Genomic DNA, 23,383 nt, shown 5'->3' on the forward strand with positions numbered 1-23,383 from the left:
CCTAGGAATACAATTTTTATGACATTACAAACTCTTCCTTTTGCATTAAAGAATTCATTAGTTTGGCACTTTGGTAGGGGAACAGGCTTTCAAACACTTACACTATAATCTTCAATCACAACTTCCCACTCTTCTGATTCTCTCCTATTGGAAATTGGAATCACTGTAGAGACGGGATATACCAAGGTGGAAAGTATTCACTGTTTAGCAACTCTTGCACTAGTGTTTCCTGGCCTACATAATTGCCTCCAGTCTACAAGGGGTACTAGATGCACATCAATGTATGATAATGACTATTTGGCTTAAATGGGATGCAATACTTGACCAGCTCAAGAACCTTCAGTGCTTGACTGAAATTTCTAAGACTAATATTTCTTATTGAAATGTTCCTTTGGGTTTTAAACTGAGGTTTTTGATGTTTGCTTTCAACAGACTTATGTTTGAGACACAAAATATGCTAAAGATCCACTACTTCCGCAGTGTTATATTTCCATATTATTCCCTTATTGGCCTGGATTTCCTCATCAATAGCATAATTCATTCAAATGTGGAAAGAAAGGCATTGATACACTGGTCAGAGTAAGGAAAGTAGTATCATATCATCAAAAGTCACGTTTATCTAAATGACAAATTTATTCTCTGTTGGTTTCCAAATCTGGGATGTTTTCTAGAAGTTGCACAAAAAATAATACGATGTAATTACCTAGGCTTAAAAGAAAAGCATCATTCTAGGAAGAAGTAATCCACTGCAGTGTAGCAGTACAGATTGGGCAATAGGAAAGACCTACAGACAGTTATAAGAAGGCCTGTAGGGAAGTTTTTAAAATCAAAAGGCTAGAATATCAGTAGCACTATGGAACTTTTCCATTGAAAGACAAGAATGAACAATTTCATGCTTCCACGCCATGGAATGGCACATATCAAATATACAGAAATATACAGAAGACACACTAAACCAGATATCTCCAATTTGAAAGCTATTTGGGCATAAACTGGAACTTTGTCAAGTACGTTTCTTTCTTTTTTTTAAACAGGGTCTCACTCTGTTGTCCAGGCTGGAGTGCAGTGATGCTATCATAGCTCACTGCAGCCCCAAACTCCTGGGTTCAAGTATTCCTCCTGCCTCAGCCTCCCAAACAGCTCAGACTACAGCCACCATGCCCGGCTAATTTTTGTTTTTCTCTTTGTACAGATGGGGGTCTTGGTATGTTGCCTAGGTCGGACTCAAAACTCCTCGCCTCAAGCGATTCTCCCACCTCAGCCTCTCAAAGTGTTGGAATTACAAGTGCGAGCCATTGCACCTGGCCAGACAGTGCATTCTGAAGGTTAATTTTATTTGTCAACCTGACTGGGCTAAGGGATGCCCACAGAGCCAGTAAAACAATATTTTTGGTTGTGTGAGTGAGGGTGTTTCTAGAAGAGATTAGCATTTAAGTTGGTAGACCAAGTTGGCAGATCATCTTCACCACTGTGAATGGACATTGTCCAATCTGCTGAGGGTCTGAATAAAAGAAAAAAGTAGAGGAAGGGTGAATTTGCTTTCTCTGCTTGAGCTGTGATATCCATCTTCTGTTGCTCTTAGACACGGGTGCTCCTGGTTCTCAGGCCTCTGAATTCAGACTGAGACTTACACCATGGTTCTCAAGCCTTTGGTTTTGGACTGGAATTATACCACTGGCTTTCCTGGGCCTCCAGGTTGCAGGTAGCAGTTCTTGGAACTTTATGGCCTTCATAATTGCCTGAGACAATCCTTCAAAAAATTTCTTTCTATATATCTTTATCTATAACCTATTGGTTCTGTTTCTCCAGAGAACCCTAATACATTCATTGCTTCACTTAAAACTCATAATTAATGCAATTATAGCTTCAGTTTCCTTTATATTTACTGTGATGTGTTTTGGCTTTTACATAAAAGTATATTCACTAAAAATAACTATGTAATATACTTCATGCCACTTTCATGAGGTCCGGGTTTAGAAAAATCTCTCATGGTGCCATATTAAGATTTTGATGCTGGTTAGGCATGGTGGCTCACACCTGTAATCCCTGTATTTTGGGAGGCTGAGGTGGGAGGGCTGCTTGAGCCCAGGAGGTCAAGGCTGCAGTGAGCTATGATCACACCACTATACTCCAGCCTGACCAACAGAGCGAGATCCCGTCTCTTAAAAAAAAAAAAGAGCTGCTGATGCTGCAGCTAAGATTTGCTGCTTTATCTCCCAGTACTGATTTGTTTTTCTTGATCATACAGAGAGGAAGAACAGAGAACAAAAGTAACTTACCACCCATTTGTACTGTATCTTTCTCTACTACTACTATTTAAAAAATTTTCGAAGTATAATATTATTCCTCTCATCAATATGTACCCAGTCTTTAAACAGCCAAATGTATTTATGCTAAAAAACAAACATGTATGATATACATTACAGAAAATTACTATACCCAGTTACTATCTTGGACTATGTTTACTGATTTAAGATAGATATCCTTAGAATAGGATTTCCTAAACTAAGATCCAGGGAACTGAGATTTGGTTTGTGCTAAATGAGCTATGCTAAACTACAAGGTCTATGAACACAGGATTCTGTTCAGCTTTTTCATCACTGCGTTCCTTGTATTCAGACCAATGCCTACTATTATAGTCCTCAACAAATATGAAATATTAAACAATTATTAAATATTTCCTTTCAAAGAAGGAAAACATCAGGATAAAAGGTAGTGGTAAAGATTAGAGATGTATAATAGTACATAGTAAGCTACTTTCTTCCCTAATACTCCAGCTTAAAATCCTACGTTATCAAACTGTACCAATCACTGCCCTTCCTTCTTGTAGTTTCTCGAGACTTTAGGTCAGACCACTCATTCTTTGAAGATTATAGCTATTGGTTTACTCTCATACTCTCCAACACTATTACAATAATATTTTTTCTACTCCAACAGATGATCATCTGGCCTCAGTTTGTTGACCTCCTCCCCTCCAGTGATCTCATTCCCCGGTCCTCTTTCAGTCACCCACTCCCACAGTTATACTCTTAACACTGTCATTACTAATGACTACAAACTGTCCATAAACTTAATCTTAAATGCCTCTGACAACCACTTGATATTTCTAGCTCATTTCTTTGATCTTATTGGTACCTAAAACCCACTTGAATTTGCACAAGTTCACTGTCCTTCACCCCTCATGTTCTCTTTTCCTCTCCTGCTTGGCTTAGATTTCACAGTCATCACCATAATCACTCCTTTGCAAATACCCTCAACTCCCTTGATCCTCTTTAATCTTATCATTCCAATCTGGCCAAACCCCAATTCTGGTTAAGGTCCAATTCTTCACCTAATGTGTATCTCCAGTATAGAGTTCCAGTACAGTTAAACATGTTTGCTAAGAAGTCCCTCGTTAAATTAATGACCACTAATGTTAAGTGGGACATTAGCACTGCCCAGCAATCCTACTACATTTCCCTAATCCATTTACTCTCAGAACACAATTCCATGCCTTCTTCTCTGTCTTCAAACCTCAACATTTCTTTCCTCATCCTCACTTTCAGCTGGTTACATCATTCTCCATTTAATTTAATTTAGAAAATAAAATCAAACAGAAGAGGTTTTCTACCAGCTCACGTCACCATATCTACCTACTTACCTGCATCTGTTTCCATAAGGTAGTCTTTTTTCTAGTTAGTTCACTCCTTTCCACAGTCAATTCCTTCACTGTTACTTTTTATCTCATTTGTCATCTACTCAAGTGCATTATTTCAGCATTTCTTGCCTTTCTTCTGCATCAATTTCCCCTCTCTACCACAGCACAGCACTCTAATTTATTTATTTAAAATAAACCGAAATTTATTCTAGTTTAGAAAATCCTTGCTTGTCTCATAGTCTCCTACAGCTACTTCCCTACTGCTCTGTTCCCTTTCATTACAGAATACAATTCCTCTTTCCCACTCACCTTTAAACCCTCAATTTTTTTTTTTTTTTTTTTTTTTAGACAGGGTCTCATTCTGTCACCTAGGCTGTAGTGCAGTGACATACTTCACTGCAGCCTCAAACTCTGGGTGCAAGTGATCCTCCTGCCTCAGCCTTCCAAGTAGCTGGAACTACAGGCACATGCCACGAAGTCTGGGTTTTTATTTTTATTTTGTAGAGTTGGAGGTCTTGCTATATTGCCCACACTGGTCTCCAACTCCTGGCCTCAAATGATCCTCCCGTCTTGGTCTCCCAAAGTGCTGCAATTATAAGTGTGAGCCACCGTGCCCAGCCTGCAATCAAATTTCTGCCATCATGATTCTACCAAAGTGGCTTGTCAAGATTGTCAGTAACCTCCAGGTTGCAATTTTAATAGTGTCAATCGAAAGTCTCAATGAAAAGATGACATTTTAGCAAAGATCTTAAAAAAGGCAACAGAACAGGATAGGGCTAGTATTAAAAATATTTAACAATGGGGACAGCATGGGTACCTACTAATCGGTGGATGTACACTTGAGCAGGGTCTTAGAGGCCATCAAAGTAAATCTGGTGATGGCAGCAGAGTCATCAATATATACATGTCCTTAAAAGATGTGGGCCTGAATGAGAATACCAACAAAGTGAGCATGGAGAAGATATCTATGGTTCTGGCCTTGGAGTATTCCAACTTTTGGAAGTGGGAGAAGAAAAGGAAGCAGCAAAATAGACTATGAAAATGAGGCCAGAGAATTAGGAATAAAACAAGAATAATGTGATAACTTGGAGGTCACAGAGTAAGTGCTTTGGGGAAGAGGGAGTGAATAACTGTGTTAAGTGTTGCAGGTAAGTTAAATAAAATGAGAACTGGTAACAAGTACTAGATTTAGCAACGCAGAGGGAAGAAAGTGACTGCAAGAAATGGAAAAACACAAAACTGTTCGGAGTATATGGAATCTATTTTATTTCAGATGTGGTCTCACTCTGTCACCCAGGCTGGAGTGCAGTGGCTTGATCTCGGCTCACTGCAACCTCCTGGGTTCAAGCGATCCTCCCACCTCAGCCCCCTGAGTATTTGGGACTACAGGCGCATACCACCACGGCTAGCTATTTTTTTGTATTTTTAGTAGAAATGGGGTTTTGCCACATTGCCCAGGCTGGTATACATTTTATTTCACAATGGTTATGAAGAAAACTTTTGTATTTTGAGAAAACTCATTAAAGAATGAGGCTTCAACTGCACTGTCAGGTCCCAGGCAAGCCTATCCACCCTTTTTAGTTCAGCAAGCCTTACCACTCCTCTACATCCTTTTCAGCCATAATACATTGGGGTGAGGAGACACAGTTAACATGTGAACAAAATCAAATACACAATGCTTTTCCATATAAGACAGACTATAAAAGCCAAAATATTTGAGGATGACCACGGAGGGTTAAAGTGAGAGAAAAGGCTTCTGAAGGAGTTGTGAAGCGACAAACACACACAAAATATGCCAAAAGCAACGCTCATCAAAAATATGTAGTATTGGTGAAGGTTCTGAGGAATATATTTTGATACATTTCTGGAAGAAATGTACCAGAAGGAAATCTAGTAATATAAAGATTTAAGATTTTGAATAATCCTGGATTTCTATCAATTCCATTTCAAGGAATTCATTCTAAGGAAATAACGGTAGATACGAACAATCATTTAGCAACTAGTATGATCACTGAAGCACCTTTATAACAATAAGAAATTGAAACAATTTAAATGTTCAGCAACAGTATATTGGTTTTTAAAAATTATGTTACATTTATATAATGAAATGCCCTACCAGGAGAAAAAATGATGGAATAGTTAAGGTAAAAACACATACAATATAATTTTAAAAAGTCAATTTCAAAACATGATATACACAATATCATTTTAAGTTTTTAAAACTATTTTTTAATTTTGTGTAGTGATGGGGTCTCGCTATGCTGCCCAGGCTAGCCTTGAACTTCTGGCCTCAAGCAATGCTCTTACCTCAGCTTCCCAAAGCGATGGGAATACAGGCATAAGTCACTGTGCCCAGTCTATTGCCTTTACTTTAAATGTACATATTACAGACTGAATGTTTGTGTCTCCCCCAAATTTATTTGTAGAAGCCCTAATTCCCAGTGTGGCTGTATTTGGAGAAAGTAATTCATGTTAAATGAGGTCATAAGAGTGCAGCCCTGATCCAAATAGGATTAGTGTCCCTATAAGAGAAACCTCTCTGCTCTCTCATCCTCCCTCCCTCTCCTGACATGCATGCACAGAGGAAAAGCACATGAGGACACAATGAGAAGGCAGTTATCCGCAAGCCAGGAAAAATGCCCTCACCAAAAACTGAATCAGTCAGAAACTTGATCTTGAACTTCTTGCCTCCAGAACTATATGAAAATTAATTTGCTGTTTAAGCCACCCAATCTATGGTATTTTGTTATGGTAGTTTGAGCAGACTAATAAAATAGTCATTTCTTGATATCTGCAAGAGACTGATTTCAGGACCTCCCCCCCCAATCCCATACCCATGAGGATCTGTGGATCCTCAAGTTCCTTATATATAAAATGACGTAGTATTTGCATATACCCTACATACAACCTCCCATGTATTTTAAATCATTTCTAGGTTACTTACAATATGAAATGCAAAGTAAATGCTATGTAAATAGCTATTATACCATATTGTTTGTATTAGTTTTTACTCTCATATTATTTTTTATTTTTTTGTGAATATTTTTTAATCTGTGGTTGGTTGAACCTGTGGATGCAGAACCTGGGCATACGGAAGGCCAACTGTATGTAAAAAGATTGCTAGGCTATATCCCAAATATTAACAATGGCTTTCTGATTAGTGGGGTCATGGATTATGTATATTTTCTTAGTTTAGTTGATATTTTATATAATTAACATGGATAACTTTTTAAATAAGAGCTAAAAGTATTTTCAAAAGACAGTGAAAACATTCTTCAGAATACTTCCTGACAGTACTTCATGTTTCCAACAGAAACTAGACACTTACGTTTATTTTAAACCAAGAGAACTAAGATCGTAATTTCTTCAATGGCTCTCAATAATCCCTGCCCCTTCTGTAATCATGACCTTTTGTAATCCCTCCACTTCAGTCTGAGTTGGACCTACTGGCTTGCTTCTAATGAAGAGAATATGGCAAAAAGTGATAGAATGTCACTTCTGTCATTAGGTTATAAAAACTGTCATTGTCTTGCTGGTATCCTCTCTACCTCTTGTTTGCTTGCTCTCATGAACAAGCTGCCATGTTGTGAGCTGCCCTATGGAGAGGCCCACATAGCAAGGAACTGAGAGTGGCCTTTGGCTGAAAACCAGTGAAGAATAGAGGCCCTCAGTTCAACAGCCCATGAAGGTCTGAATCCTTCTAGTAACTATGTGTATAAACATGAAAGAGGATCCTTCCCTAGCTGAGCTTCAAGATGACTACAGCCTCAGCTGTCACCTTGATTGCAACCTGGGAGAGCCACAGAACCCTGCTATGCTGCATTTGGATTCTCGACACATAGAAACTGAGATAACAAATGCTGTTTTAAGCTACTAGCTTCATGATAACTTGTTATGTAACAATAGATACTAATACAAATACCTACTCTGAAGAGCACTCAATAAATAGAATTTAACCAACACGTCCTGCAAGTCTTACAAATTTAAATGTTATGATTTATAACTTCTAGATAAGAAAAAACAAAAAGACTAAGAGGATTTTAAGTGACTTAGAGGTAAAGGATGGTAGTGGAAACATCAGATACAGAATTCCAGCTTCTTGCGTGTCAAAACCCAAGTCAAGAGTACCTTTCTGTCCCTTCTTTGCTCCCACAGAATTCTTCCTGCACACTGAGCTGCAGGAACATATGTTCTGCTTAAGAAACACAATTTTTTTTTCCAAGAAATAAATGTATAATAGTACATACATGTGAGAAATAAGTTGTTAGCAATAACTGATGTTCCAGGCATTGTGCTAAGTAAATTACAGGTACTGTCTTATTTAACTATCACAAACACCTTATGGAGTGAGTGATATTACTATCTTCATTTTATAGACAAGGAACCAGAGTAGATTAGAGAGATTAAAGTCACCAGCTAATAAAGTAGCACAGCCAGAATGGAACTCAAGCTTCTCTGTTCCCAAGGCTGAACTAGCCACCACTATGAAAAACTGACCCCATTAAAAATAAACACACATACACACAACACAACTTAGTATTTATATATAGACTGCATGTAAAGATGCCCAATAACTACAGTATACATGAAATTTTATTCTCTTTGTGAAGCATTCATTAAAAAAAAGATATGATAACTTTACCTACAACATCCTTAGATAAAAGGCAGTAAAAAGTCAACATAAAACATTATGAGGCCAGGTGTGGTAGCTCACTCCTGTAATCCTATCACTTTGGGAGGCTGAAGTGGGAGGATCGCTTGAGCCCTGGAGGTGGAGGCTGCAGTGAGCCCAGATCCTGCCACCGCACTCTAGCCTGGGTGTCAGAGTGTGACTCTGTCTCAAAAACAAACAAACAAATAAATATATTTTATATTTTTATTTTACATATTTTAATGTGTCATATCTTTACAACCTTCCTGTGATATAGGTAATATTATCATCTCCATTTTACAGAGGGAAATAAGGAAATTAACAAATCATGGTTAAGTAATTTGCCCAAAGTCACACAAGTAGTAAGCAGCAGAACTGGTACATGAACACAGGCAGTCTGGCTCTAAACCAATGGCATGTTACTCTAAACCAGAATATTTTACTTCTTCAAAAGCTGGAAGTTAAAATGGTTTTACAGTTAATGAAAATATTGCCCTTTGGGATATCTGACTAAATTACGGATCTAAACACCACATTCAGAGGCCAAGCCTTCAGATTTTATGATGTAAAACACCTTAGAAAAGTTATCTAAAAGCTAGTGTGATGAGATTATTAACCTTCCAAATGCTGGGGCACAGAAAAGAATACCCCAAAATATGGTGCCTTGACATGCTGAACTAAAGCAGCAGCCTCAAGGGCTTTCTGGCCTCCCCTCCCGCTTCCTGTCTCAATCCTCTGCTTCTCCCAAGGCACAGGATGAGGCTGTTCTCTGAAGTTCCCTCATCTACCTAGAAACTGGACCCACCAAAGAGGAACACAATTGCCCCTGATCCCCTCCCTAAAATTTCATTAACTACAGAAGATTAAAACTCACATCACAAACAATGAAAAACTGAAGATCAGGAAAACAACTAAAAATGTTCAAAGTAAGCTGGGTATGGTGGCTCACGCCTATAATCTCGGCACTTTGGGAGGCCTGGGTGGGAGAATCACTTGAGGCCAGGAGTTTGAAACCAGTCTATGCAAAATTGTGAGATCCTCTCTCTACAACAATAAAAGTTAAACCGGTGTGGTGGCATGAGTTTGTAGTCCTAGCTACTCAGGGGGCTGAGGCAGGAAGGTTGCTTGAGCCCAGGAGCACACAGGGAGATCTCATCTCTATTTAAAGAGAGAGAAAAAAAAGAAGTTACATGGATAGGAAAGTGTGGGGAAGAAAAGTCATTTATATTCATATTCTAGTTCTTATGCTTATTTCCATAATCAGTAATAAGACAGTATCTCATACTTCTAATACACAACTTATTTCTGTTTCATCTGTCTTCTAATCTCTACTTTAGACTTCATATCCTGATAGGCCAACCCCATAGTTCTATTATTTCCTTTTTCATTCTCCTTTCAAGTCTATCCACTATACAACTTTTAGCTTTTGCTCTTGTTGTTCTAACAGCTTTTTTTTTTTTTTTTTTTTTTCACCAATTTCAACCTTTACAATAGCATTTCTTCTTTCTTTTTATTTGGTGCAAGGGAGGTTACCAATTGTTTTGAGAACCTGTGATTGGAAAAAGAACATATGTACATGTAGCAAGTTTTTACTTATAGTTTTAAAGGGCTCAGACTCCAAAGCTCATCAATTTTACTCAGGTTAAAAATTATGTTTCATACTTACTGTATTTACAATAAAGCAGAATACAAACACAATATAACAAAAGATATGAAACAGGAGGAAAAGGCTCTTGGTACTCAGGACAATGCAAAATCATACAGAAGATTTTATATACAAGCACAAAGTTTGTAGCAAAACCAAAGAAGCATGGTTAAGTATTTAGGATAAAGATAACATTTGATAACGTTCTCAGAAATTTTTTAAATGGAAGAAAGAAAATGTAAAAAAAATCTCCTTTGATTTTAATGGAAATGATAATGACTATACAGGAGTTGGGAAAAGACAGTTCAAGGAACTACTCACCTTAAATAAAACACTTAGTTTACAATGGCTTGTACTTATACTATAGAATGTACAATACAGATAAAAAATCCAAATGAAAAAAATTTTTACAAGTGCAGAATATATGCAAATATGAATATGCACTGACTATAATCAAACTGTTTTTTCTTTTTGAGTTTTAAATATATGCTAATTTTTTGTCACCTTAAATAACACTGTCCCTTTGAAAGACACTACCGTTTTTAAAGAGATTTAAAAGAATCCATATAAAAAGATTAATCTCAAATTCCTCCGAAAATATTTGGTGTTGATAAAAGCCTGCCTATTTCAAGACTGGTCTGGGCTTTGGCCCTTAACCTTTCCTGCACATGTAGTCAGAAGTCCTATGAAACTGTCAACTTGGCCTACCATTATCTGTGTCAAAGGTCACTTCTATACTTGAAATTTTATATTATAATGTGAAACAGAAACACTTAAAAAACTAAAATAAAAACAAAGTATCACCATCATTTAATGTCATCTGATTACTGAAAATTTTCAATAGAAGTTCATTGTAGAAATTTTAGAAAATGCAGAAAAGTATAATGATGATGATGAGCAACAGAAAGGGTGCTAATGTCTTGTTTATTTTTCCTGAGCTAAGCATGTGGCATATACATTATTTCACTTAATCTCTGTAACAATCCTATGAGATGACAGTTTTTTTTTTTTTTTTTTTTTTTTTAAATACAGGTCTATTTTTATCAGTCACACAGCTAGTAGGTAGAAGAGAAAAAAATTAAACCTAGATCTAACTCCAGAACATAAGCTCTTATTCACTAATACATGCCTGATGCCCAAGAAAGAAAATTAAAACCACCTGTAATGCCACCAACCAGATATAACCTCTGCTAACTAACATTATCTCACACCAATCCTACTCCAACAATTCAAAGTCTCCCCTCCTTAGGCAACCAGTGGTACGGTTTGGTGTATTCCTCTAGAAATTTTTTCCTATGAATATATATTCATGTATCTATATAAAAGCATAATTTGTTAAATTATAGAAATAATATTGCTGTGACAGGAGACTGAGGCACGCAAAAGTTAAGTGACATGCTCCAGACCGTAAGACTCATCAGAGAAAAATCAGAATTGAAATGCAATAGGACACATTTAATTAAAAATGACCCTAAACCTTTAAGTATTTTTTCTGATTAAGACCTTGTCTTATACCTTAGGATCATCACTACAAAAATAATAAAATCAACTAACATTTATGAGCACGGACTATAAGCCAAGCATTTTTCTAAGCGCTTTATATATATTAAACTGATTTAAAATTATCATCTCCATTTTTACAGATGAAAGAACCGGTAGAAAGGTTAAGTGACTTGCCCCAAATCACACACCTAATAAGTAATACTTTAGATAGAAAAGTGATAGAATATAGGATGAATCTATTCTCCTATTTTGGAAATTGCTTTACTGACATCACTAACAGTTGGTTACCCTTTTTCATAAAAATAGAATATGACTGTATCTCATACTTAACTGAATTTTCTGCTTTTAAATCTAAGGACAGTAAGGAATGCTCATAGAATTTACATAGTAACAGGATTAGAGGGCAATATATTTTTGAACTATATTGTGTCCCCTTCAAGAGTTGAACAATAAATCCTGCTTGTGACCCTAGACAAATCGCTTGAATTCTCTAGATCTTAGTTTCCCCACTGTGAGACAATTAACACACACAATTCCCAGAACATCCCCTCTATTCTGGTAGTTTACTTAACATCATCGATTATCTCCACAGTTGTAGCTGCAGAACCAAAACATACTGTTTGCTTGTATTTTTCCCACATATTTTGCATACAACAAATGTAACTTGAGGAATACTAAAACTTTAATGAGATATTATAGAAGATAATGCTATATAATGAATCATTCAATTTAATATTTCGGCTCAACAGCTATATTCCAGAGTAGCTTCCCCTACACTTTCAGACTTAACCATCAATGAATTGGCTTGGTTTGATCCACAATTTCCTTTTACATGTAGAACGACACAGAAAAGTTAGACATGGGTACACAGATGTCAGGTACAAAAAGACACACCAAGAAAAACATATAGGTCCATTTCTCAGACACAAAAGTTTTATTCTTCCAACCTAAAATACAGGTACCAAAAGGTTTAAGTTTAAACACAGAAACAACACTGGCAGTTACTCCCCAGATATCAACAGTGGTAGAAGATGATTCTACCACTTATTTTAGACTCGCAGCATTGTTCACTGAACCACTGAACAATGACTGTACAGTGAGCAGCCTGCAGCAGCCCTGTAACCCAATTGGTTCTCAAAGCATAGAATCTCAAACGGCAGCTTCCGCATGATCTGAGATTTTGTTAGAAATGCAAATTCTTGACCCACTCCAGACCACTGAGTAAGAAATTCTGGGGGCCCATCAATCTGCATTTGGACAAATCTTCCAGGTAATTCTGAGGGAAACTAAAATTTGAAAACCACTGCTCTTTCAGTTTGTGATTGTTGTCTCTGTGAGACACAGTATTTTCCTAAATTTTCAGGTGATAATGAGTAAAGCAGGCAGACAAGAAGGTATCAGAACACTAGTAGCCTTAACTGTATTACTCTGTATCAATGTACAATAAAATATCATCAGTGGTGTTAGTATATCCTATGTGAAATAAATTCAAAAATTAAGTATTATTTCACTTTCTAGTACTAAAATTTGCATGAAAAAATGCAAAATCTGTTTGTTTTGTGAGTATACTCATCAATTCATTTGGTTATTGTTAATTTTTGATACTATGTAGAGATAATAGCTTCAACCCTCAGGTTACCATTCTTATCTTGGTAGAAACTAATTTTCAGAGCACCTAATAACTTGATTAGAAAAGAGCAAATCACCATAAAGTTTCCATGCTTTAAAATTGTTTCAGATAAGAAAAGGAAAGACGTTTTTTAGCAGCACTTTGATATTGTGTTTTAATTTCTTCCTCGATTTCTAAAAATCATAACCGAGCTTTAGTTTGGTTTAATCCTAATTCAACAAAGAATTCACGCCTGTGGAAAATATACATAAATAATCACCTGAATAAGACTTTAGCTTTAGATTAGATTAAGGATGTCAGATGGGCAATCAGGAAGTGAAAGATTAGGCCCTCATGACAGTCATTCTGACTTGCAAATCTGGAAAAGAAAAGGCCTCTGATAGGGTTTTCCTTCTAAAACTCAAGAAAGGGACAGAAAATTAGCACACTTATCTTACTTTATAACACTAAAATTTGCATGAAGAAATGCAAAGTATAATATTCCATTGCCCAAGAAGCGTGACAGTACCTCAAAACATGAAAGATTCTTCTAATCGTGTGCTACAGTACCATTTAAAGAGCTATTTTGTTCCTTTTAGAAACAGAAAAGCTGGTTCCTAATACAAAACTGTGATTGATTTAGAAAAGAATGGTTATCTATAAGAGTGGATGAAGCCAGTTCAATACCCGGAAGGAAAGCAAAATCCCCAAGGTCTTTCAATATTCAAAATTGACTCACAAAATGAAACGTCTCTCATTTTATGACATTTGGCCCAAGTTTCCTCCTACTGTTTTGTTTTTTGTTTAACCATGTCTTATCTGGCTTCGAAAGTATATTATACTGATATTTCAGATCACAGCTACTGATACTCTCCCCAGAACTAGGAATCATTTTACTCTGCTGACCCCTCATGCTGTAAATATGTAGTAGTTGTATTCACTGTGGTTTAACATCAATTTTAATGAGCAGGAATAAACAAAAGACCTAAAACCAAGTCTTCCAAGGTCCTCTACTAATGCTCTAATCTGTATACTCAGCTAGAGCTGTGAACATTTCTGACACAGCTCTATAGACTCACTGTAGAGAGAGTGTAAAGGATGTTGCCAGGCAACTTATCTAAGTTTGAAAGAATCTAAGCATTGATAATGAGTCTTTCTCAGTTTGGCTCCCACACAAGAAGGGTTTTAGTGAACTCCCACATGTGTTTACAGGCCATTCACAAGAGGTATTTCTAAAAGTGAGTATCTGTATCCAAAAGGAGACCATCTCGGAAACCTATATTTCTTTTCTAATTCAAGTTTAATGTTTCCAGCATCACAAGTATTTTCTATAACCATCCAGAAATCCAACAGGAATTAGGCATAAAGGTTGTATGCAAAAGTGTTGCACACAACACTTTTGTGTCTAGTGTTGAATGAATATTCTTATTCACATTTTCAACATTCCTGTTTGCACATGGCCACAGCAAAATTTCTTCAAGTATCTCAAATCACAAAAGTAACCCTACTTACCTAAAGCTACCTATCTACCATAATTATTTTAATTCTTTTGAAAATTACCTTTGATATGATTTTCAATACTTACTCTCATTATTGTATTAAAGTCAAAACAGGGCATTCAGTAAAAACTATGTTCTATTAAGAAGAATAGGCAATCAGTTGCAAAAGAGGTAACATGTTTTTATGAGTAGTATACATGCAAAATACTGCTCTGCTGGATGGGCCCGATCCAGTTCTCCCTCTTTCAAAGCAGACACTGCATGCATGCTTACCAGGGCAGTATGCATCCACGTCCAGTTTCTGAGCTGAAGTGAGGGTTGGTGAGCCAAGCTCGGATTCTGGAATTCGTGGGCTCTCAACAAACTTTGCCTTCCTCAGAGGGGCTAAGAACAAAAAGAGAGAGAGAGCGAGCAAGAGACAGAGAGAGCAAGAGAGAAAGAAGGAGAAAGGAAAGGAGAGAGAAAAAGGAAAGAGAAACAGGGAAAGAGAAGGAAAAAGGGAAAGAGAGAAACACAGAGGGGTCATGAGTAAGGGGAACAGCAGGCAACAGATGGAAGCACTTAAATGAACGACACACTCTGTCAGACTCAGATCAGGTTACCCTATTTTTTAAGCCAGAAGAAAAAAAAACTAACTAATTGCATTCTTCATAGAGGAGATGGGTCTTGTTAAAAGTCACTGAAAAATGGAAAAGCTAAAATCTAATACTCAAAACTATTAGCATAGATTGTGATTGTTACCTTTAGTTATTTTCCCTCTCTTTATAAAGCAAAGAGTTTTCTTACCTTGGCTTCTTTTGCCATTAAATACAGATACTAACTAAGGAAAGCACAGGACAACGTTTTAAGGTTTTGTTTATAATCATTGTAATCAAAAGGTTTTCGTTATCCAGAAATAACTACTCTAATACTCAGTCATGATAAATACCGTAAGTAGGATTAAATATAAGCCATCAGACCTAATCTACGTAGCTTAACAAGAAAATCAATTACCTTACTTCTCAGCTATTAATGTAAGAAGTCAAAACTGTTGGTGGACTAAAATATTAACTAGGCCATGCTAGTTTGACACTAGAAGCTACAGAGATGTGATTTAGTTACCAATTTAATTATGAGGCCTATAGAATATTAATACCTCATGCCATGGAATCCATTCATTCTTGTAATGAATAAAGTATAACTCATAAATTGAAAGTTTTACTTATTGAAAGTATGTATACATTTTATTTACTAATTTTTAGGATGAAAAATTCAGGAACGCTATTGATATACATTAGAATAATCAGTTATTTTAAAAGTTAAAATATGAGGACTGCTTAGGTGCTTTCAAACTGAGTTCTATTAAATAAACTATAATAGGGTGACAGTGCTTAGCACAGCACTGGCACAAAAGTATTAGCTGAATCTGAAATTGATTTGTTTGTATTATATATTAGTGTAATAACCATAGGTGGCCAAGACATGCGAGTGTCTAAGATCACATTACTTTTTTCAAAAGTTTCTGCATGTTCTTCAAAATCCTCATCCATTACTGACCCACAAGAGATTCTACATTATTCCTAAAAGACCCTGTAAAAAGTAATATACAACTCTGTCATACAATGGCCAGAAATCTCCTTCATTTTCTTTGAAGGATAAAAATCAAGTATTAAAAGAATATAGAAACTATTTTCAAAATGTGCCAATTTCAAAACCAACAGACAACTAAGTCACACTTTAGACCTTAGGGTATGTATATTTAAAGCGTATGTTAAAAAATAATAATAAAGCCTGTTACTGTCTCCATGGCAACAAAGGTCTAACATTAAGAGTCCTAACAGTATGGTTCTGTCAAAAGCAAACTTTGGAATAGCAGACCTCTTACCTCTGCTATGAGTGTGAGACTTGAGCCTGTTTTTAAAAATCATTATTACAAATAAAGATCTCAAGTGATTTATATGTATATATGCAGGCTACTAATAGCCAGTATTAGAATCTCTTTCATTATAATTTCACCAACAGATTTAAAAATAATGAAACAGTTTATTCAATACTGCTTGGTATAGGAAAAATGATTATACAGTAATTTAATCCTTAAAGCTCTTAAGTCCTTCGCTAGAATTTTATTAAAGCATTGTCATGGCATCAGAGTAACTGTTTTACCTGCTGAGTTCTGACAAAGACAGCACAGGTCCCTGCTCAAGGGACTCTATATATCTTAAAATCTTAAAAACATTTTTTTAAATAATGAAATTTAGGGCTAGCAGACAGACCAGAAATTTAGGGTAGAAATGTAAGAAAAAAATTGAAGGATGGCAGGAGAACTTAAGGGAGGTATGAGGAGTGTACAAGAATTAACGATATGAAGTCAAGGGAAAAGATCAGGGTTCTAGAGATCATACAGAAAAAAGGAAATAGCTGAAGACTGTGAAGACAGTATGGACTATATGGTGTTAATTAGAAGTTAAATAGATCTGGCAGAGGAAAAAAAATAAAGCCTCTTACTAAAATATACACTTCTCCAGCAAAGAGAGTTATTTTAGATCTATGAAGCTCAAAGTATACCAATTTCTTTATTTTCCCTTCTCAGGAAATTCCAACTGAGGTTATCTTTATAGCTCACAGGAGACATCTAATTCTTTCTTCTATCTACTCTTCACCTCCTCCCTCATCCATGGGTTACTGTGCATGTCTAATAATAAAGTTAAATTACTTTATAAGGTAGATGATAATGGAGTTCTCATCCAAGTCAAAGAAAACTAGTGTCATTTGTAAGTCAAACACAGGAGGGACAATCACAGATATGATAAGTTGAACAATAGTCATAATATTGCTGGGTGGAGAACATAAAAGGGCAAGTTGGAAGATGGGGCATAATATTTTACCTGGAAGCCTGGAATTTCAATCTGCTTCATTGTAAAAAAATGGTACATAAGATGATTCATATGAGTAAGAGAATTCCACATTAAAAGGCTTTCTCTGATAGTTAAAAAGAAGAAAGAAAGTGGTTGAGATGAGATGGGTAGGAATAATCTAAAGCCCAAACTTCGCATTTTATTGTGATGTAAGAGATAACAGAAACTACTGCACAAAGAAGTGATTGGAACTGACACTGGGAACATCGACTCTTATGCCCTCAACGACTTGAGTTACAGAATCTGGCAGAGGTTGAGCGCATGAACGCATATCAGCTTAGAGGTTAAGTACAGTGATCTGAAAAATCTAGGTCTTGATTCTAGCATATATTAATAGTAAGAAATTGGGCAAGTTGTTTAGCCTTACCAAGTCTCAGTTTCCTAATAAAGTCATAGTATTGTTATGAGGCTTAACTAATTCCAAACATGTATAAGTATTTAAGCACAGTGCTTGGATACAGTGATACAGCTCACCTATTAAGTTTATTAATACATGGACTAGTGAGGGCTATGGCTACAGAAAATAAAGTAAGAAAGTAGTTTCAGACATACTACAGAGGCAGCATAACATGGCAGCACATTAGTGAGGAGTTTGAGAGTGCAGGAATTAAGGGTAAGGGCTCTGAAACCAGAAAGCTTACATCAGATTCCCATTTCATTCATTTTTTTTCCTAGCTGTAAGAACCTTTCTGTGTCTGTTTCCTTTCATCAGTTATTTTGGGCTAATAACATCAAAGACAATTTGTGAGGATATTAAGTCAAATAAAATCCTCAAAACAGTACCTAGCCCAGAATAAATGCTCTAAAAAATTAGCTGTTATTATTTGTTTTTGCTGTTGTCATCATTGTCACCACAGATTCAGCATGATTTGGAGTCTGAACCGTGAATATATGTTGAGGCATGGGGGTAGTAAAACAAAGATGTCTAAGGGGATGAGAACAGTGATATCACCAATTACTTTTTAATTGAGAAGGGAATCATGTTGAAGAAAATACAATATGTTATGCCTTAGCAGAGTATCCAAATCAAAATGGTCTAAGTTAGACAACAATAAATATGTGATACAGAATGGAAGTTAAACAGTATGCTTCAGACCACGGGTTCACAAAATGTGGTGCCTGGACCAGCAGTATAATATTACCTGGGAATCTGTCAGAAATGCAAATGATCAGGCCCCACCCCAGATAAGCTGAATCAGACACTCTGGAAGGTGGGGGCCCAGCAATCTGTATTCAGCAAGCCCTGCAGGTGATCGTACGGCACACTGAAGTTTGTGAACACTGGATTAGAGAATCTACAACCACCACATGCAAGCTGCTCATTAAGAGAATTTTCTTAAGAAAAAAGTTGTAATGAAATACAAATCAAGGCCTCATCTGTGATAGTATCAACATGTGTGGTAAAGTTAGAATTTCTTTTTTTTTTTTTTTTTTGTGAGACAGGATCTGGCTCTGTCGCCCAGGCTAAAGTGCAGTGGTGTGATCTCAGGTCACTGCAACGTGCAACCTCCTCCTCCCAGGCTCAAGGGATTCTCCCACCTCAGCCTTCCAAGTAGCTGGGACCACAGGCATGTGCTACCATGCTTGGGTAATTTTCGTTTTTATTTATTTTTTTGGTAGAGACAGGGTTTTGCCATGTTGCCCAGGCTGGTCTGAAACTCCTTGGGCTCAAAAGATTTGCCCACCTCAGGATCCCAAAGTGCTGGGATTACAGGTATGAGCCACCCACGCCTGGCTATTAGAATTTCTTTTCAGTCATTCTTTTACCAGTTTAACTCTTGTGTTGTTGATGTTTCTGTTGCTGTTTTTTAAAGAGTCCTAAGTTATAAAGTATTAACCATATGGGTCTATTTTGAAGTAATAACAATACTATCTATACTCACTAATTCTTCCCATGATCACTTGGGAGGCAAGTGGTTGAGGGAGGATAAGAGCAATCAGATTCATCACACAGGAATGCTAATGGTGAAAGAGAAAATCCACCTATTGAGGTTCCTCTGTATACTGGAATGCTATAGATAATGTTGAAGCATATCTAGTTCAAACAAATATAAGGCCATTAAAAAAAGAATTTTAAATAATTACTGAGGTATATGTCTTTAGTAAAGGTTTCATAGCAGAAGGGATTTTTTAGGAGGAAACTGGCAGAAGACTCAGATAAGAATATACTGAGAGAACAGTATAGAGGCAGACCAAATGAAAGCAAAGATCAAGAAAATATAAAATGAAAGATAAATATACAGATAGGCAGAACAATAAAAGTATCAAGAAAGTATTTTCACAAAGTTGGATCTGAGATTATAAAGTACATTTAGTAAAGTTAACCTACAGATAACTTAATAAACATTAATTGTCCAATGTGGTAGGAAAATAAAAATTTTTGTGTAGGTAAGAAAAAGAAATACAAGGCATCCAAAGTAGAAAGGAAGAAGTAAAATTATCTGTTTGCAGAAGACAACTTATATGTAGAAAACCCTAAAGACTCCAGAAAAATACCTGCTGGAACTAATAAACAAATTCGGTAAAATTGCAGGATACATAATCAACTCACAAAAATTAGCTGTATTTCTATACACTAACAATGAACAATCTGAGAAAAAAAAAACCTAAGGAGATAGTTCAATTTAAAATAGCAACAACAAAAAAATAAAATATGTAGACATAAACTTAACCAAGGAAGCAAAAGACTTGTGCACTGAAAACTATAAAACATTGCTGAAAGAAATGAAAGAAGGTACAAATAAATGAAAAGGCATCCATTCTTCATGGACTGGGGGACAATATTAAGATGGTATACCAACCAAGTGATCTATAGATTTAATGCAATCCCTACCAAAATCGCAACGACTTTCAATGACTTTTTTTTTTTTTTTCCAGAAATAGAAACATCCATCTTAAAATTCATGTGAAATCTCAAGGGAACCTAAATAGTCAAAACAATCTTGAAAAAAATAATAAACTTGGATTTCTCATACTTTTTGATTTCAAAACTTAATACAAAGCTATAGTAGTCTAAACAGTATGGTACTGGCATACAGACAGACATACAGACCAATAGAATAGAAAAGGCTGGCCAGAAATAAACTGTATCATCAATAATTTTCGACAAGGGTATTAATACCATTTAGTAAGAAAAGGACAGTCTTTTCAACAAATGGTTTTGAGGAAACTGAATATGCAAAAGAGTAAGGTTAGATCCTTATCTTAAATCATATAAAAATTAACTCAAAATGGATCAAATACTTAAAAATAAGAGCTAAAACTGTAAAACTCTTTGAAGCAACATAGAAAGAAAAGATTTGAACTACAGACTTGTAAAGAAGTAGAGAGAAACATTGAGAAATTTATCTGGAAAGAGAAAATTATATTTTAAAACATTTTAACAAAGCTTTCTTATGCAGAATCTTATAACACTTTAGTTCCTAAACATTTACTAGAAAATAAATCTTTGAATACCATGAATTTTCTGCAGTGGGAGTGGGAAAGAAGGGTAGAAGGAGAGATAGTGTTTGTGTCATTCTTTATTTCCTTCTTATTAACCCCAGATCTCTGTTAGGTTTAAAATCTGGAAATAGGTGGGAAGGGCATCCTTCTACCCTATCTAATGTGCTGATTAACTATTTCTCATGAATGTGCTTCAATGGTGACATAAGTAACATCTTGAAGAAAGGGGAAATGCAAGGAGATTTTCCCCGTTATTCATTTCCTGCAAAATGTGGGGGGAGGGGTGTCAAAAACAATAAATAAAAATAAAATAAAGCACAAAAAAAAAAGAGAGAGAAGGAAAAACCAATAGAATTTGACATTTTGGCATAGGGTAGATAAAAGTGAAAAATGGCGAAGAGGAAAAAAATGATAATTCATATTTCCTGTTTTTTGAGGGAGAAAGTTAACTATGTAAAGAAAATGCAAATTGGGCGCTACATGAAATTTTCACATACAAAGAATGATAGTTGAAATGAAAATTATTTTGTTAGAAACCTGCATGTAACTATTTCTAAACCAATTCCATAAAACATGAGCTCTTCCCTTCAATTCAATGAATGCTACTGTGTCCTACCATGTGCACAGAGCAGTAAGAAATGCTTCAGGGGATTCAAACATAATTAAGACAGTGGTCAGCCTAAAGGAACTTAATGATGGGGTAAGAGAGGAGAAGAACAGCTATGATACAAACAGGAGAAAGCCAAGTGCCATGAAAATGGTACAAAACATAGGCTACACAATTTAAAGAGAAAAATGTATTGCAGATGCCTCCCAACTCATCAGAGTTTAATAAATGTTAATTTTCTATTAAAAATTGGAATTATAAGGTGATTTTAGGAAACTGGTTTCAGAAGATCTATTAATTTCACTAATTTATCTTCTTTTAAAGTTTCATGAAGAATTTTATGGTTACTACAGTTGAAAAGTAACTGGAGAAAAACATGCTCACAGCTTAAGTCTTTAAAAATTTGGAAAAGAACACATTGAACCCCAAATCAGGCAAAAAAACAAAACCATAAAGATCAAAGCAGAAATCAATGAAATAGCAAATAAACTTATTTGCTTTTCAGAGGAAAATGATGAAACTAGAATTTAATTCTTTGAAATGATAAAGAAAATAGAAAAAACTTACTCTAGACTGACAAAGAGAAACAGCAAAGACATGAACTATCAAATTAGGAATAAAAATGGGGCCATCACTATTGACTCTGCAGAAATGTAAAGGACTATAAGAGCATATTAATAACAACTTTAAGCCAACAAATCTGATAACTTAGATGAAACGGGCAAATTCACAGAAAGACACAAATGATCAAAACTCATTCATTAGGACATGGAAAAATCTGAGTAGATTTATAACAAGTAAATAAACCGAATTAGTAATTAAACATCTTGCCACAAAAAAGCCCAGTCTCAGTTGTCACCACTGGTGAATCCTATCAACCTCAAGAAGAAACAGTACCACTCCTTTACAAACTCTACCAGAAAATTAAGAAACAAGTTGCGACAGGAGCAAGTGACTTAGAAAATCAAGTTACTTCAGATATATGTGGCTAGACTTTATACCAATAGTGTTTAAGAAATCTGTAGTGATGTCTGGCTTATGAATTTAGTTTGTTCTTAGTTCAATCAATTAAAATAAATATTATCACACTTTGCCTTGTTTTAAAAATTAATGATACCATTTTAATGTTTATCAAGTAAAAAAGTTCAAGAACTTCTTCCAATATTACATCTATAGATGATAGTTTTCTTAAAGAGCTTTATACAAACTTTTAATTTTGCTCTGATCTTCTTTGGCACTCAAGGCAGAATTAAATGTAACATTTTTTTTCAGATGAGTATTTCAATGATAGAGAAAACATCCCTAAATTTTGTTTTAGAAAGACGAATGAAATGGGATCATTCTGTTGGGTCCTATAGATGGCCTATTTTTTTAGTGATGCAAAACATCTTGCTAGAGCTCAATTCTAATGTGAGGTACACAGCGCTAAAAACAACTACCTCACTTTCAAAAAAAGCTATGTAACAACAAACAAAATAACATCATTTGTGTAACAGTTTATTTTATACTTTTTTTTTTTTTCTTGAGACAGAGTCTCGCTCTGTCACCCAGGCTGGAGTGCAGTGGCACAGTCTCGGCTCACTGCAGCCTCCACCTTCTGGGTTCATGCAATTCTCCTGCCTCAGCCTCTGGAGTAGCTGGGATTACAGCTGTGCACCACCATGCCTGGCTAATTTGTGTGTGTGTGTGTGTATGTGTGCTTTTTTTTTTCCAGTAGAAATGGGTTTTGGCATGTTGGCCAGGCTGGTCTCAAACTCCTGACCTCGAGTGATCCGCACACACTGGCCTCCCAAAGTGCTGGGATTGCAGGCATGAGCCACCGCGCCCATTCTATTTTATACTTTTATTTAAATTTTTACCTAAGCTCATTCCACCTTTGTAATTTTTCTATGTA

The 23,383-nt window shown here is 35.8% G+C and overlaps 1 protein-coding gene across 7 annotated transcripts in view; it reads right to left on the reverse strand.

The window, feature by feature from the left end:
• Positions 1-23,383, reverse strand: part of TANC2 (tetratricopeptide repeat, ankyrin repeat and coiled-coil containing 2) — a 478,761-nt gene that overhangs the window by 274,006 nt on the left and 181,372 nt on the right. For 4 of the 7 annotated variants that reach the window (XM_008012175.3, XM_037993756.2, XM_037993755.2 and 1 more), the window contains one exon: positions 14,818-14,928. The exons of the other annotated variants lie outside the window; for them this stretch is intronic. In XM_008012175.3, the coding sequence (XP_008010366.2) occupies positions 14,818-14,928 (111 nt within the window). The remainder of the gene's footprint in view (positions 1-14,817; positions 14,929-23,383) is intronic. 7 annotated transcript variants of the gene reach the window in all.

The sequence above is a fragment of the Chlorocebus sabaeus genome, chromosome 16 (genome assembly GCF_047675955.1).
Source record: "Chlorocebus sabaeus isolate Y175 chromosome 16, mChlSab1.0.hap1, whole genome shotgun sequence".
In the NCBI taxonomy this organism is placed as follows: Eukaryota; Metazoa; Chordata; class Mammalia; order Primates; family Cercopithecidae; genus Chlorocebus; species Chlorocebus sabaeus.